Below are 18,455 nucleotides of genomic sequence, written 5' to 3' on the forward strand. Positions count from 1 at the left end.
CCTGAGCCCTGATGCGCATGCTGGCCGTGGGAGTCAGGTATTTATGCTCTAAGTACCAGCCTCGCTCCTGGAACACCAGCTTTGTTCCATACAGCAGACAAAACTGAAGGGTAAGAAAAGACAGGAAAGAAGCAAACGTTAGGAAGAAATGGAGACTGTAAGGAATCAGAGGTGACATCACATCACATCACATTTTCTAACACTAGAAAGTCCTTAGTTAAAAGGGACATGATTTGGAAACAAAGTCTAAAGACACACACACACTTTCCAATGAACCTTGAGAGCAAATCTAAAAGTAGAATAGACAGTATAGTGAGGTCCCCTGCATCATTTTAAGTCAAGAAATATTAGCACACCATCAACCTTGGCTCACATGTGGCTTCCCCCATACCCTCTCCACCCAGGGGACTTGGAAGTCCACAACAGAATAGATTGTGAAACACATATGCAGCTCTGTCTGCTTCCCTTCTCATTCATGAAAAATACTCAGCAACGCCGTCTCAGTATTTTCCATTGAGCATCACTTCATTAAGCTTTGACAAAAATAGCATTCCTCATTTACATCTTGCCTCAGTATGCTTTTTTTTCCTGTTATGTTTCTGAAACCGAGTACCCTGAGTGACATCACAGGCAGCCAGCAAGCAAAAAAAAAAAAAAAAAAAAAAAAAGAAAGAAAGAAAGAAAGAAAAAAGCTAGCTTTCCAGAGGCAGAGTGGTTTTTCGTTTAACTATTCATTCATTCACCGTTTAATGTTCCATGATTTCAGTTCACACAGAATGTGGGGGAGTCCTGGGCAAGGGCCTTGGTGTCTCCATCACAGCGTCAGTAGTCAGACCTCTGGTCTTCTCGTTTCATCTCCATTCCCACGCAAGTCCCCTCAAAGCCTAGCCCAAACGCTTCACCCACAAACGCCCCTCACCTTTGTGTCTCTAAAAGATAATGGCTTAGGTGGGGACACAGTCGGTGACAGGGGGCTTGTCTTCCATGTGGAACAGCTCAGTTTGGATTCCCACCACCCACTTTAAAACAAAACAAAACAAAAAGCTGGCTTCGGTAGAGAAGGCCTGTAATCCCAGAGCTGGGAGGTGGAGGCAGGGGATTCAGTGAAGGACCCTGCCTCAGAAAGTGAGGAGAAAGCCCGTTAAAGAAGATGCCCACTATCGACCTCTGCCCCCCATATGTTCGTGCATGGGTGAGTGTGTCTTCATACATAGGTACACACATGTGCATGTACACAGTATGGGTGGGTAACACAAGGGAGAGTGGCGTTCCTTACAACCGGAAACTTGTGAGCCGAGCCAGGAGGGAAGGTTAAAGCGAAAAAGTTTTAAAGTTTCAGACTGCTACAGTCTGAAAGAGCCGTGCAAACAGGGGCACTGTGAGAAGAGCCCAAGCCCTCCGCCACGGTGCGCCCCCCTCGGGAAGGCAGAAGGAGACAGGGAGGTTCTGATTGTCAACTGTTCCTCCTGAATCCCCAGCTGAACCCAACAGAGCTGAACGGAAGAGGATCCGCCATGGTTTGAACGCGTTTCCCGGAAGTCCCCCTGTCGGAGATAGAATCCTCAGGTTCACCTGTTAATGGCACTTGGAGGTGGAGCCTTTGGAAGGAATTGGGGCTGAAATGAGGTCTTGAGGATGAGCTCAACATGATGGCTTTTATAGGAAGAAGAAACAGAACTGGAACTCTTGCCCTGTGGCGTTCTCTTCCACGTTAAGATGAAGCACGAAGCCGGTCCCTCACCAGACTCTGAGCAGATGGTAAGCGCCACACCCTTAGAACTTCCCAGCCTCCAGCGCAGCTGAGAGCCAAGTAAATGTCTAGTCTCCACAAAGTATTTACTCGGGGTATTTTGTTACAGCAACAGGAAAGAAACTAACACAGGCTGCATCCGTGCAAGCCAAGCAGGTCAGCTTCCCAAGGATATAGCAGGGTAGAGAAGGGGGTCACACTGGAGGGAAGACAAGACATTCATCACAATCCCGGCTCTCCCTGGATCGTCAGCCTCTCATCCAGTCCTGCCAATTCAAATCAAAGTCCAAACAGTCACAGAAAGCTACCGGCAGGCCAGCGTCTGTCCACACAACGTTCCACCACCGGCTATACCAGACTCACATGCGCTTACTGTCTGCTTTTCTTCAGTTGGGTAAGCAGGCTTTCAAGTTTTGCCTTGTTTGGTGAAGGTAGTTTAAACTCTGCAGAGGCCACCCTCTCAGTTTGTCCCTGTCAACAGGATGAGTGCTGGTTCTTTGTGCATCTAGAAGCACATGTAGGTAGAGGGGCCAATGGTCTAGCCTCAGTTCCTTTTGTGTCTAGCTCTTCAGGGCCTCTCAGTGCTGGAAGAGTCATTTACATTAAGCTCTTTGGGGACCGAGGCTGTGAATGAGCTCAGATGAGCTCCAAGAGATATGGAGATACCCTGCTTGGTTCTGTCTAGGGTCCAAGAAAGGGACTGCCAGGGATTGTCTACAGCGAGTCACACTATTTACTATTGACTTCTGCCTGAAAAACAAATCAGGAGTCTGTGACTGCTTCCAAATACCAGACTTTAACAATATAGATATATTTTTTTTTGTCTGTTTGTCTTGTTTTTTTTTTTTTTTTTTCAAGACAGGGTTTCTCTGTGTAGCCCTGGCTGTTCTGGATCTCACTCTGTAGACCAGGCCGGCCTCAAACTCAGAGATCCACTTGCCTTTGCTTCCCAAGTGCTGGGATTAAAGGTGTGTGCCACCGCTGCCACCACCACCCAGCAATATAGATACTTTCATACTTATTCTCCCTGCCCCGAGGTGCGTGTGTGTGCACACGCACATGTGCGTGTGTACATGTTCATGTGTGTTTGGTCTATGTTCCCATGCACGTAACATACAAAGGCTGAGGGTGTGTCAGGTGGTTGTCCTGCTCCATCATTCTCTACGTTATTGTCTTGACACAGAATTTCTCACTGAACCTGGAGTGAGGCTGGTGGCCAGCAGGCCCCAGTGACCTGCCTGTCCACCCCTTAATAACTTTTCACATGGGGACTTAAACCCCGATCCTCATGTTTGCACCGTAAGTGCTCTTTAAACACTCTCTCTAGCTCTCCCTTCCGTCGTTTTATATATTTATTTTTCTATTTGAAGCAGGGTCTTACTATGTAGCCCAGGCCAGCCTGGAACTCAGTACATAGACCAGGCTGGCCTCAAATTCCTATAAATTTGCCCGTTTCTGCCTCTCAAGTACCTCTACCCGGCCTTTTTGTCTTTAATATATTCAGCGTTACATGTTACTTTCCTCTTACGGTACAAACTTTGGATTTCTTATTTTAATATTTATTTATTTATTTATGTACACGTGTCTGCCACACTGTGTGTGGGGGCCCAGAGACACGAGGAGAGGGTGTCGGATCCCTTAGAACTGGACTTTTAGGTGGGTGTAAGTCATATGATATGAGCAGCAAGTGCTCTTCACTGCTGAGCCACCTCTTCTACCTGCCAGCTTAGTTTTCATGCTTCCTTGAACCTGACGGCTTCTAGACATTCATTCTCTTTTTAAGACGCCAGAAAGGAGAAAATGTATCGAGATGTCGTCACCTCATCTCCATGGTCCCTGAAGCTTCATTACCGCCTTAAGTTTGTACTCTACGCTCTTATACGCAAAGTAAAATATAGAGCGCTCTCACACAGTCACATATAAATGAGTAGAAAAAGTACAATGTGAGCTCGGTTTATAAAAAATATTTTATCATTTAACACTTCCACTCTCTTTCTACTATGATAAGCTTTCAGCCAACTCATAAAGACATATGTACGTCCCTAAGTGGCTACTTATAAATGTGTTCTTTTAAAGCTGTCTCCATGGTGTGCCCTACCTCACACCCTGCAAAATCACCACAGATTTTGGTTCAATCACCTGGTACCATATGACATCCAAATTTGGAAAGTTTTGCTTACCATAGGACCTTTACTCCTCAGAGCTTAATGAAAGAAATGAGATGACTTAAAAAAAAAAATACAGGCTCTAGTTTGGGGTTAGATGACTGTAATGGTTAGTGTTAACTTTGCAGAATCTGGAGTCACCAGGGAAACAAGTCCCTGGTCATGCTTGTGGGGATTATTTTGATTGTGTCATATGATGTGGGAAGACCTGTCCACCTTGGGTGGCAGCATTCCCCACTGGTGTCTGGATTATGCATGTAGGGAAAGGGAGCTGAGAGCAACATGCCGCTATTGCTGTCTGCTTCCTGATGGTGGATCTATTTGACCAGCTGCTCCAAGCTCCTGCAGCCCTGATGTCCTGGCCAGAATGGACCAGACCATAATCTTAAATTGTAAGCCTGACTTAGTCCTTCCTCTCTTAAATCACCTTTGTCAGAGGGTTCTGTCACAGAAAGAGAGTAGAAATTAAGACAGTGAAGTAGGTGATTTTTCCCAGAACATATGAAGAGAGAAACTATCTGAAAATTCTGAAAAATAAATCGTGTCAACTAGACTGGGGAAGGCCAAAATTTACAGCACATAAAGCTGAATTGGTGGTAGCTGAGCCCTTTTTCTATTTATTTACTTAAAATGTTCTTTATTTTATTTTGTTTTGTTTTTTGAGATGGGGTTTCTGTGTAGCCTTGGCTGTCCTGGACTTGTTTTGTAGATCAGGCTGGCCTTGAACTCACAGAGATCAGCCTGCCTCTGCCTCCCTGAGTGCCCTTTTCCCCCTTTAATCGTCAAGGCAGGTGCACAGGAGCAGGCTAAGTCATTGCTTTCCAGCTGGAAGGGGTGAGGGAGCCCCCAGGAAACCAGACAGCGGCAGGAAGAACATTGATAAGATGAGCTTGGGGGAACAGACCCACAGCACTGTGGAGCTCAGGCATAGGTGTACGTATATGCACCAATAATGCCAAGCACCAAAAAGACTGGGAAAACAGAACTAGAGAACACAGGAGAATACAAGAACTAGCTTGGCCAGTGAGTGGCAGATAAGCAGACAGTCTGAATGGAATGGTGCTGGCAGGTTAGTGCAGTATGTAAGAGGAAACAAAGAAACAGATATTGGAAGAAACAAATAGAAACAGAATAAAATGGTGGACAGAAACATCAAATAAGGGCCATAGACATCAGTAAATGTAATTTCTCTAAACACATTAATCAAAACAGGGGTTCTCAAAATGATTTTTCAAAGTTTAAAAATAATTAAAGTAAGTGTCTGTGTGTCTGAGAGAGATGGACAGACTGACAGACAGACCAACAGACAGAGGCACACATGAGTTCAGTACCTGAGGAGGCCACCAGAAGAGATAAAGTTACAGGTGGATGGGAGCTATCTGATCTGGATGCTGGGAACTGGACTAGGGTCCTCTGTGGCTCTCTCAAAATTAAGAATCTAATTTGTATACAAATCACTTCAGGTATGATAGACGTGAACGGAAACCATGGTGATGGAATAACCCATGCAAAAGTGAAACCTTCAGTGGCTCTGTCAAATCAGCCAAATTAGACTTGAGAGCAAGGAAAACATCCAAGAGTACAGAGAGAATCCCATCATGAGGAGGAGGACTGAGGAGGCCGTGCAGATATGCAGCTGAACACGGGGAATAAAGGACAGGCATTCAGACAGCGCAAAGGGACAAGGGGACAGATCCACAAATGTAACTGAAAGTGTCACCATTAGACTTTTTAGTCATGAGAATTTAAGATTTTATTGGCCAATTGGATCTTGCTGACGAAACATTCCATCCCACAGTGGCATAAAGCACATTGTTTTTCAAGGGCATTTGAACCAGTCAGCAAGACAGACCATATCCTAGATCATAAGAACAATTTTAACAATTAAAAATGCAAACATCACATATCATTTTTGTTCTTTCTGGGCTTGTATCACATATGTGCATAATATATGTATGTGTATATATCACATAATAAATGATATGTAATACATATAATACAAATGCATTTTGTACATATATATTTGTTTCTCTATATGGTTGTGCGTGTGTGTTACCTGAGTGTATGGGCATGCATACACACAGGTGTGGCAGCCAGAGAGGATGTTGGCTGTCTTTATTGATCTCAGTCTTACTGCCTCAGGGCAGGGTGTCTTGTTGAACCAGGAACTGGCTATTCTAGGCAGGATAGCAACTGAGGTCTTAGGCTCTGCCTCTGTCTGCCCCACCAACACTGCGATTTCAGGTGCTGATAGCTATGCCGAGCCTTTCACGTGGGCTCTCAAAGAATTAAGGTTCTGTGTTTGCAGAACAAGTTTTCTTACCCTCGGAGCTATCTCCCCAGCCTCCAAATCATGTATTTTAAATATCTGTGAGTGAATTCACAATAGCATTATTGAGTCTTCCTGTTTCATCACTCTTTTTATTGTGATGTAATTTCCCTTATTTCCAGATGTTTTCTTTGTTCTGTAGTTTGATTTTTTATATTAAAACATTGTATAGACTGTAATTATTGTAGGCCTGACCAAGTAACCAATAGCAACAATTTAAACCAAAATGGTCTTTTAACACTTGGAGACTAAACTGTACCCTTCTTAATAATTCATAAATAAATAAATCTCAAAATATGCAAATCCTTGTATGATGTAGAGAAAGTAGTTCTCAGAGGCAAATACAAAATTTTAGTTTAAAAAAAGAGAAGTTTGAGGGAAGCTTTCACTTCAAGAACCTAAGAAAACCAAGAGTAAAATAAATCCAAAGCAACCTGACAGAAATAAATGCAGAATATAAAAAAAGGGACAATAGAAATGAAAATGGAAAAGCAATTGAGATAAATATGTGAAAACCAACATTTGTTATCTTAAATGATCAACATAATTAACACAATTCTAATGAGCTTAAGAACATGAAAATAGAAACACCAGTTATTAAGAAAAGATATGAAGGAGCAGAAGTAAGAATGGGAAACCATGGCCTTCACTCATGCTAATATGCCAACTTAGAACAGAGCCATTTATAGACTGTTCTATGTCATGAAGAATCACACAAGATGAACTAGTTAACTAGAAGAGTTTTACAAAAGATTAAAGAAATTGAATCCATCACTTAAAAGTTTTTGAAAAACAATCATGAAACACAACGGTCTTTTGGTGAGTTGTACCTAGACCTAAAAAAGAATAACACCAAATGTTTATAATGTCTTCCCGGAAATGAAAGAGCAGGAAGCCCCGCTATCTTCATTATTAGGATTTCTGTTCCTCCGTTAAAGATTCTGACTGAAGGCAGCTTGGGGATGAAAGAATGTGTTTATTCTGACAACCCACAGATCGCCCCACTGTACTTACCTTGAGGGGTGGTCTTCACCGTGAATGCGATTTGCACTTGGCAGTGCCTGTAGACATTTTCCTCATCAATACCGAGGAATTCTATAAGCATCCAGTGGTAGAAGCTGGGGATACCAACAAACAGCCTGCAGTGGGTAAGAACACTTCCCTCCCAGACACCGAGGCGGGATGAGCTGAGTACGTACACACACGTGAGTATAGGACTCTCTGCTACTGTACTAAACACCTGTTTTTAAACAACTGATAAGGGAATAGAGTTAAGTTGAGCTCACAGTTTTGAACTCTTTAGTCCAGAGATGATATTCTTCAGTCACTGGTGGAGAGTATATGATACAGCAAAATATGCTGAGAAATAAAAGAGACAGAAAGAGATTGGGATCACATCTACCCTTTCCAGGACACACACACACACACACACACACACACACACACACACACACACAACCTAAAGCCTTTCAGCAGGTCTCATCTCTTACACTGCCAACATGGGCAGTACACCTTTAATACACGAGGGACATTTATAATCCAAAGAGACACCGAAGTTGAGAGACGCTGTCTTAGAGAAATAAAGGCCTACGTCCACGTAAAAGTCTGTGCATAAATATTTACAGCTACCAAATATCTTTCAGTGAGTGAACAGATGAGCTGTGATAGACCCATCCAATAGAATGTGACTCAGCAACAAAAAATAATTAACCCTTTATGGTTGAAACAACTTGGCCAGATGATGCTAAGAGAAAGATGTGAACATAAAAAGTTTAAGGCTGTGGACTTCCATTCATAACATTCTCAAAAAGGGAAAACTATAGCAACAGAAACTAGATCATTGGTTTCCAGGGGGCATGAGAAAGGGGAGACAAGAATTGTAAAGCCACAGCAGAAGACTATCTCTGAGAATGGTTAAATTGTGTTTTGTCCTGGTTGTGAAAATTTACCCAAATCTGTGTGTGTCAAAATTCACAGCTCTGTACATTCCTGAACAAAATCATGAGGCTTCATAGTAACTTTAAAATACATGTTTTTAAAAATTAAACTCCAAGTGTGACATTTCCATCTGCGACAGACCACCCATGAGCCCATAAGATTATAATGGAAGTGTGGGAGCCGAGACAGAGGGATCACCATTAGTTCTAGTTCCACCTGAGCTGGCCTGGACATAGAGTGAGGCCTTGTCTCAAAACCAAACAAAGTATCATATGATTTGAAAACTCTTCCTCCACGATGCAGACCTTCTGAGGCTACAGGGCAAAGTGTTGCTTGCATGTTGGCAGGGACGCTGCTGTGAACACGCGTGAACACGCCTACAGTGCTACCAACCATTGAAAAGTATGACAATACAATTAGGTGTGTTTCTCGGTGCTGTGTGTGCTACTGATCTGAACACCGAGCAGACGGCGTATCACCATTTTGTAGTATCTTCCCTCTTACAAAAGCAGTTGACAGTGAAACCCTCATGCCAGCCACAGCCGTAGCTCCTGTTTGCTTTACTTTTTGAGTGTTTCAGGGTTCAGAGAGCTCCTCACACCTCCACTCAACAATGTGGAATGTGTGTGTATTTTATAGCCTCCACTTTCCACTTCATGCCTAAACCCTTCTTTTTTGAAATGGCAGCTCCTAGCTGAAACGCCCACATTCTCAGGAGGTCTCTGGATTCAAACCTTGTCCAAGGACCCCTCTACGAATGCGGCTTCCTCCCTCTTGGGTTCTCATAACTATGTGCTTTTCCTCCCCATTACACAATCTGCCTGCTGGTGCAAATATCTGGCCTTGTGACTCACTCCGTGCCCACAACATGATCAAAACCCTCATGCATCTTGGAGTGCCCCACTGTGCCCAGGCCAGTACCCGGGCCCCGTGTGTCTTTGCGAAACCAATGAATTCGGAGAGCCTTGGTTCCCAGGAGCCTAGGTCCACTGGGACCCACCACAGAAAGAAGTGAGGGGGCTGCCTGCAATTTATGACAAGCTGGTGGCCTACATACATAGGCTGAGCTGTATAATAAGCCGGGAGATGAAGCAGACGCACCGAGTCGGCCTGTGGTGTCAGAGAAGATGAACAAAGCTTATTAACACAGGGGAAGAGCAGCATGCTCGCAGAACAGCCTCCCCCGGCAGCAACCCAGTTCTCTCACAGTGATGAAGTGGTCTGCCTGTGGCCTCAGCCTTTAGCCGCTTGGGATCCCCGTTATTGCCTTGTAAAATTGATGGGTGGCGGCGCGATCTCCTGCTTTAAGGAATTTCTGTCAGCATTAGCAAGAAAATACCAGCTTTGCGATTTCTAAGGGCATCCCCTACAGCAGGAAAGTGTCTTAAATTGGGCCAGACCACAGTAATGCCTACCTCTGAGCTGCCCGGTTCCCCGTTCAGTCCTCTCCAGCTCCCAGCTGTGAGCTGAGTAAGGCAGTCTTAATCATACTTAACCCCAAAGCAAGAAAGGCAGTGTTGTGTCAATTTTAGTGTCGTTTTATTTGACCACCTGAGGAAGCTGTTTATAATTAAAGGTTAGTTTCCAAACTATCTAGAGATGTGTCTCCACTTCACAAAAAACCAACCTTGTCCCAATCCTGAGTGTTCTAGGAGTGGAAAGTGGGGAAGGAGTTTCCGTGGGGCTTTTTGGCTGGTTCTTAATTTAGCACCATGTTCTGTAGGCGAGGTGAATTCTCTTCAGGATGCGCTACACACTGCTGTCATGGTGGATCAAACACAAAGGGCAGGGATTGCTCCCTAGAGCTGTCTGTCTTACTGTTAGGCCTGGACACAGGTCCACCCTGGCCTCCAGATGACAGAAAATGAAAAGCACAGAGAACGAAATCAATAAACACAAAGGAAGACAAGAGAAAGCTCTGAAGAAGGTGACCGAGGCCATTTCTTGTCTGACCTAGTGAAGAATCAGGACGTCAGAGAGACCTCAGTACTGCTGTGTCTGAGTCCCAAGCGAGGCTGACAGGACATCCTGCGACCTGGGCTCACACAGCTGGCCTGTGCTGGCAAACCCACTCTCCACCTTGCATGGTTTACCATGCTCTAAGAGAGTGAGCAAATTCACCAACTAGCCACGCATGTTAGGGTGTACTGCCAGGGGCTCCTGCAGAGCTTTCTGTGCAGGCTGGTTGTGACAGCTCGGGTCTTAAATGTCCTACAAAGGCCTGCATCTTAGAGGTTTCCTGTCCGATTTGGAAACTTTAAGAAGTAGAGTATAGTGGCACATCCTCTGGTCATCAGCGTGAACCCTGGAAAGAATGCTGGAGAGCCGGGCTCCTCTGTCCATCCCAGCATCCTGGGATGAATGGCTTGGAGATGAATGGCTTTCCTCTACCACAACCAAACCAGGTACCCAAACCAGATACCCAAACCAGATACCCAAAAGCATGGCAACCAACCAGTCCTGGATGGAAACCTTTGAAACCATGAGCCAAAATAAAGCTTTAACCTCTTCTCCCCCACCCTTTCATTTTGTGGTGTTGGGGATCAAACTTAGGGCCTCACACATGAGAGGCAAGTATCCTCCCACTGAGATGTATCCCCAGCTCTCAGGTTGACAGGCCTGCACCACTATAGCCCCCAGCCTTTTCTCTATCTAAGATGCTTAGTCTGGGTATTTGTTACAGTCTCAGAAAGCTGACTCACATTGGCTGAGAAACACACCCTATTGCATGCATTGAAGTCGAAACTGGTGGATAAGTGCTCAGTTCATTCAGGCTCTTCTCCTTGAATTGTTTTAATCCAGAATCAGACTGATCCCAGCCTAACTTACTGTCATCCCTAACTGCCACCATCTTTGGCTTCTCCCTCATCTTATTTTGTCTATGAGTGCCCAATTACCACAGCACCATTTGTTGGATTTGCTGCTGCCACTTGTACAAGCCAGGTGGCCCTATTTGTGTAAGTATTTCTGCATCCCCCAGCCTGGCATAATCTTTTGAATTGCATAAGCACGTACCTACCCACAATGTACTCTTGATTACTCTAATTACAACAGTTGAAACTTTTTTGACTCCCACGTCATTTTCTCTTCAAGATTTCAGAGGCTTTTCTAGGTAACTGTCATACTTTAAAAATTTCAGGATGATTTTGTACCCAACAGTAGGAGGTTTTTTTTGTTTTGTTTTGTTTTGTTTTTTGTTTTGTTTTGTTTTTTTTTTTTTTTTTGTAGAAATTATGCTCAACCTGTAGATCATGATAAAGAGAGCTTATGTAGTTACTGTGTAGAAGCTTCTAGCTGATACATCTCTTCACCTACGTGGATCTACTTTGGTTTGATTGTTCAGCATTTCAGATCAGCCTTACACATTCAAACCCCACACAGGTTGTGGTAGATTTATCACTAGCTAGCTGTGGGCTGTTGCTTTTTTCTGTTTTGTTTTGTTGGATACTGTACATGGTATTTTTAAAAACTCAGTTTCCAGGTGTTCATCTTCAGTACTCAAAAATAATATCAATATTTTCATGTTGCCCTTGTATTTATAGCTTTGGTGGAGTCAGTGTTTAGTTCTAGGAATTAATTTCTTTTTTTTTTCCTCTGCCCTCCCCCCCCCCCCATTTCTTGTTTTGAGATCCCTTAGAGTTGTGTCTAAGCATTTGACATGTGGTAAAACACATTGTTATCTACAAAGTTTATACTTGAGAAGGGTGTATGTATATATATACATATATATATATATATACATACACTGGTTGCACATATATAAAAGCATGAAACTTTTAGAAAGTGTACTGTTTTGTGTTGGGTACAGTCATAGCTATCTCATGCCACACCTAGCATGTTGCTGCCAGTTGGACACAACTGGCAGGAGTTTTTTAAACAGATAAGCAAGCATGCCACATGTAAGTCAATGTTCGCTTTTCTTCTTTCTTGTCTAAAAGGGTACAGCTTGTATTCCTTAGTTTTGTGCCTTATTGTACTGGCTTCCAGAACTAATGTCAGAGTCACTCTCTTTATAAACTGCCTCCTTCTTGGACCTTTTAGTAAGCAGGCCTCTTCTCCTTCTCTTCTTCCTCCTCCTCTTCTTCCTTCTCTTCCTCTTCCTCATTCTCCTCTCCCTTCTCTTTTTCCTCTTCCTCATGCTGCTGTTTCGATGTACAGTAGTGTTTTCCAGATTTTGAGTGATCTTTCTTTCTATTTTGTTTTCAGCAATTTTGGGGTATGAAGCTTCCTGGGAACCCAGAGGGCTCTATCTGTACCCTCCATGCCCAGGGGTCCCAGCTTGTCTGTCTTTTAAGATCTATTTTCAAGTGACTTCTTATATTTAAAAGAAATAACAGGCATGAGGAAGTCTGACTTTTCATACAATCTGGGTCTTTTACTTTAAAAGTCAAGCCAGTCTTGTTCACATAATTGCTCCTAGTCTTGGCATTAGGTGCTTTCTGCTCTGTGGGAGCCCTTTTAGAATGTAATATATTAATCAGACTATTGCGGATGGGTTATTCCTAGCTGTCCTTCCCATCTGGCTAAGGTTTCAGAATATAAGTTGTCTTGTCCCCATCTAACCCTTGACAGTCCAGAAGGGACAAAAAAAAGAAAGATTTTCTCAAAGTTAGAAAGATTGCATCAGGAGAATTCAAGAAGGGGCAGCAATTGCTGAGCTGGTGCCTTCATGTGGACCATTTTCCCCTGATATTTTAGTCTAAAAACAATTGACTTTCTTTCCTTCCTTTGGTCTCCCCTTTCTCTCTATTTTTTTTCTTCTTTCTGCCTGCCTAGAGTCTGGCAGCAGAAAGAGTGAGACCTAACTAGTCTTTTTCCCATCCTATCTTGTACTATCATTGATATCCTGGTGGGTCTTTCTTTCTTTCTTTCTCTCTCTCTCTCTCTCTCTCTCTCTCTCTCTCTCTCTCTCTCTCAATGGACATTTAAACATTATAGAACCAACCAAATTTAAGCAATTAAAATTTAGTAAGGACAAAAGGAAGAGTTCATCAGGTGTAGAGGGCAGAAGTCGTGAACTCTCAAACAGTTCTTGTTCTTACTCAGAGTGTAGATGGGACTGGTGGCCGGCTGCCTCCTGCAGGTGCTGGGGTCTGCCCCCTTGGCAGCCACCCCATGTGACTTTTTCCCACAATGGAAGCACTGATATTCTCTTAGCTGTCTTCTGGGAAATGCGTGTTCTTCTAGGCACAAGGCAACTAACTGTGTGACTGTCTTCCAGGCTGGACCTGCAGCACGGAAGCCTCGTGTGGATTCCTCCACCCACCCCAGGAGTGGGTGCAGAAAAGAAGGTACTTCAGATCCTGTGTCCTTCAGATCCTGATCCCCATTTTACCGCTGGAAGAGCAAGTGTCAGCAGGGCTCTCTCAGCTTCCCATATGTGATTCCTAACCAAACGCTAGTCATTTTTTTGTTCCCAGTGACCACCTTCCTCTTGCCCTGTCTTCTAGAGTTGCAGCCTGAAAGGAAATCTGCTCTGTACATCTGTGCATGGAGGAAATGGGGGACGGAGTATGCCAGGAGGCCCAGCTCGTTACAGCTCCTGTGCCTGACATGCATGGGTAGGTCCCCAGAGACCCAAGCCGGCCACGCTTGGTGGAGCAGCTTGCTGCATTCTCCGGCATGAAGATTTCTGCTGTCTAGCTGCTTTTCTGCTTAGCTGTTGAGTTAGATGCCTGACAACGAAGTGTAAAGGGGAAGAACTGGTAAGATGTACCCACAACTTCACAACTGCTGTCATCTGGGTATGTGTCCCCTGGGTGACAGAGCACAGGGGCAGCCTGAGCCTGACGGTGTTCATACCAGAATGTCATTGGCCTCTTTCTCCTAAGTGGGGAGCTTTTCGAGGAGTCAGAGTATAGAAATCCACAGCAGAGCAGGCCTTTTGGTATAAGACAAACAAACAAACAAACAAACAAAAACCTTCTACCTTTCTCGTCAGAGGGTTCCAGGTCTTGCCTCTCGGCACCCAGCTTCTGGCTTAGAGACTACACTCTCAGAACTGTTCTAAGGCTACTATTCCTGGCCGCTTCTGTTAGAGTCCCTCTCAAAACACCTGTCTTGATATCTACCCAAGAAAACCAGATTTTTCCTGGCTAAGGAGGGAAGACTCATTGCTGTCTAAAGTGGCCTCTGGTTAGGTGTGGGGATGAGGATGAAATACTTAGGAAACCCTTCTCTGGGGAGGCAGTTGCCAGAATCCCTGTTTTGGCATCAAGGCACACACCAGTGCACTTAAATGGAAAACTCAGAACACATCTTGTCAGGTCAACAACACTGGTAAGTGCTGTGGAACCCGCAGTCAGCTAAATTTAATTTCCTGCAGAGCTACAGAGACATAGCTCCAACGCCATGTCCTCTGAGGAGTCTTTTCTAAGCCCATGTTGACTTGGAGGGTATCTGACTGCTCCTCTACTATCAAATATCCCACCCCCCCCAGAGCTTGACTTACTCCAGGGTGTTAGCACAGTGGGAGTACAGCGGTGCCTCTGTTCACCCAGGGCCACGTAAAAGAAGCTAATGTCCTACTGACATTTGTACCCCCAGTGCCTAGCACAAAGCCCGACACACACTAGGTACTCACAAGTGCTCTGAAAGTCAGACTGTGGCAACTGTGTACAGCAGCCAGGAGAATAACTGTTCTGCCTGTTTACTGAGGAGTCCAATCCTCCACCATTATTCAGTCTTGTGAGCCAAAAGGCTAGTTCTCTGTACAGAGATCACTTCCAAAAATTAAAATCACATCAGGATGAGACTTGGGGGGGGCGTGGCTTAAGAAGATCCCTGAGGAATCTTGTCACATTCACTTGTGAGAAGCCCCTCAAGGTGTGACGAAGGTGGCGGGGTTCAAGTGTCATGGAGATACAGGAAGGAAAGAAAAACATTTATTTCTGGGAGTCAAGGTCTGACATTGATGTGATTTCTACGCCACATATTTTATTTCCTGTCTGAAATACATAAGCACGGAGACAGCATTTTGCAAGGGAGGCAGACATCAAGCCTTACTAGCCACATAATAGGATCTCAGTCTTTGCTACATAACATTTCTTAGGGTTGTTGTGATCTTACATGCACTCTTGTCTCTGTGGCCCTTGGTTGCAAGGAGTAGAGAAGATGATGGGAACGGAACAGTGGCCGAAGGCTGCCTTCCACCATCACAGTCCCTGACACTGGGCGTTGGCACTCACAGGATTCATTGAGAACACAGACCCGAACAGTTCACCCTGGACTGGCAACGCAGTCAAGCTTCAGATGAGAGCCCGTTTCTTCCTGTGTGGGAGGCTCAATCCCATGACCAGCCCCAGATGACTGACATGCCTTGCGCATGTGGGGGGACAGGCATCCTGCACAACAACCCCTAAAGGGCCCCAGCTGGGGGGGCCAAGGGAAACCTTTGCCAACTGGAAACTAGAGACACTTTCAAAGATCCAGAGCTGAGACGGGGTCTTTGGGCCTGAAAAGGGCCACCTGCAGAAGAAAGGCCATCATATCTGGCCCCCGGGCTTGAGGAGAGGTGTTTGCAATTAACCATTGGTTGCTAGGTTTGGTTCTTAAACTGGCTACCTCCTACGCACATTGAGAAAAGGAAGAAAGAGCAGTTAGAGTGCAGGAAAGAGGGAAAAACCCACCTCGCCCACTTGACAGGCGCAAATTGCTGCTTGCCAGAAGCCTGTCAGGGCGGGACAGTCCCCTCTGAAAGCTCTGCTCAGAGGTTCAGTTGCAGTGGTGAGTACCCTTTGGGAACCACAGGTCTCTTCTAAGCACAAAGGACACAAAGGGCACCTGTGTGGAGGCTCGGCAACCGGCCCCACACTGGATGCTGAATGGCTCAGTCACTCTTCTTGGGCCAGGCAGTGTGGGGGATGGGGAACTTTGAGAGAGGCGAAGCAGAAGGAATCTTTGTGACAACAACAAGTTAAGAAACACCAGGCAAACAGCTTGCTGGGTGGTTTCTGAACTTTCTGGAGGGGGCGCGGGGCAGTGGGGCTGTCATGTGGAAAATTTCCTTTCTCCTCAGCACAGCCCTTTTCAAGCACAGGGATGGGCATTGTGTTCCCGGGGAAAGCCCTTATTCCTGACAGGATTCCACCAGGCTAGGAGAAAATGCCATCTTCTGCAAGAGGTTGACTTGGTCAGTGTGGAAGGCTAAAGGGCCAGGTGGTGTTTGCCGCTAGGAGATTTTTAGTTTGGAGAAAAGGCTCTGGTGTCTCTGGTCTCATACAACATTGGTAGATGGAAAAAAGCAAACAAACAAACAAACAAAACCAACAAAACAAAACAAAAACGGATGCATCTGGCCAGACTTAGTGGCAAGACAGTGTGCGGGAGGGAGGCCGTCTTTCCACATCTGCCCAGGTTCCTGTTTGCACTTGGGGCACACTAATGCTCTGTGGGTGGGGTGATGCTAAGGAAGCTGCCAGAAGCCTTTGGCCCTGTGAACACACCATGTTCTCCATGGATTTGCTCAGCCTGGGGCTCACACCCAACAGCTGTGCCCAGCCTCCTCAGCGGGCCCTGCATATGCTGCCAGGTAGACGGGAAAGAGGGGAGGCGCTCATCGTGTCTCCTTAAGGCGGAGTATCACTGTCCCACCCCGAGGCAGCTCCCCTCCCGGCCAGCACTCTGGAGAACAGGCCATCTCCCTGTGGTCGTTGGTCTGTGGGAAGCCCTACCAAAAGTGTGCAGTTTGGGAGCAGAGGCGCAAGGCCCAACTGGTTGGTGTGTTTATCTGCTTGTTTTCACAGCGAGTATGGCTCCTGTGGGCCACCTGTTGTGACATCCGGGTCTTCCTACAGATGTCAGGGTCTTCCTTCACCCCCACAAGCTGTCCTTAGACTGGGAAGCTGAGCCAGGCCCAAGCTGGAGGCTTCATTTTGGGAGAGTATCTTGCATCTACTGTCTTATCTCAGGGATGGCATACGCCAAGTCTCCCTCAGTTCAGCTCTGGTCTCCTGAACCAGGAGCTGTTAGGGAAGAGTCATTGTCCCATGGGCATGCTCCTTGCTTTACCAGCTAATCCAAGGGAGGCCTGGAAGGTGAAGGTCTTGAGAAGTTTTAATCCCAGGGAGGCTCCTAACTCCCCAGATGGAAGAAAACAAATGCTGCCTATCAGATGTGTAAGAAAGTGCATGAGGTGCGAGAGCAAAGTGAAGAGGGGTAACTTCCAGGCTAGCACCAAACACAAACAGTCACCAAGAGACTGACCATCTATAGTCTACACTTTACAAAGACTTGTAGGTTTTAAAAATGTTGGGGGGAACCTGGTGGGAATGGGGATTGAGAAGCCTTCACAGGACTGAGAGAGAAGTTGGAGAGACAAGCTGTCTGATTGAGGGAGGGCATTAGTCACTTCCCAGAGCCCTGACTGAAATGCTCAACAGGAACAGTTGAAGAGTGGAAAGGTTTAGGCCTCATGGTTTCCAAAGTTGTAGCTCACCATGTTGTGGAAAGTATGGCAGCCTTCATGTCAGAGAGTGTAGTGAGGCCTCCTTTTATCATATGGGACCAGGAAGCAGAGGGTAGACAGAACCAGGATTAAGCCATAGCAGGCAGGGATTTGGGGCTTGACTGAGAAAGAGGTGCTGGCATATTTGCTTAGCTATTTTTTTGGGTTCTTATTCCTACTACCCTTCTAACCCTCACTCCACCCTGATCCCTTCCAACTCCTCAACACTAGGTAAGAGAGAAGAAGGCCAGAGGGGGAAAAGGAGTGTAGACCTCCTAGGCTACTTCCTGCTGGTAAGGAAGGAAGAGTTCCTTGAGGCGAGTCCAATTTTTGTTGTCAGAATATCCAGCCATCCAGCAAACTGGCCAACCAGCAATCCAGCAAGAGCAAACACAGTGGCAAACGCAGCAGCAAACACAGAAGTAGGATGAAGTAGGATGAACCAGGATGAACCAGCATGAACCAGCATGAACCAGCATGAACCAGCAGCAGCAGTGACTACCACAGTCCCTCTCAGGCTCTCCCATTTATACCCTCTCCAGAGACCCCAGAATTAAACTATCCACAGCTGGCAAAGGTCGTTAGTGCACAAGGCAAATCATAATCACCTGCTGCTTATCCCATCCCTGAGACTAAAATGAAAACATATTCACAAAGCAAAACTGGGTTTTTAAAGAAACCGAAATTCTCCCTACAAGGAGGGCCCAAATGCCCTGGCTTGTCTAGGTCAATGCTGGTCATCCAGGTCAAATTTCTAATTTCAGATTTCTAACTTGCAAACACACACACACACACACACACACACACACACACACACACACACACACA

General features: G+C 45.5%; 1 protein-coding gene across 1 annotated transcript in view; it reads right to left on the reverse strand.

Annotated features, from left to right (window-relative positions):
- The window catches only part of Acoxl (acyl-CoA oxidase like), a 187,415-nt gene that overhangs the window by 18,601 nt on the left and 150,359 nt on the right, over nt 1–18,455 (reverse strand). Inside the window, exon 9 of the mRNA XM_055605271.1 lies at nt 2–103. Within this exon, the coding sequence (XP_055461246.1) occupies nt 2–103 (102 nt within the window). The remainder of the gene's footprint in view (nt 1; nt 104–18,455) is intronic.

Source organism: Psammomys obesus, unplaced genomic scaffold (assembly GCF_907164565.1).
Source record: "Psammomys obesus unplaced genomic scaffold, mPsaObe1.curated_primary_1811, whole genome shotgun sequence".
In the NCBI taxonomy this organism is placed as follows: Eukaryota; Metazoa; Chordata; class Mammalia; order Rodentia; family Muridae; genus Psammomys; species Psammomys obesus.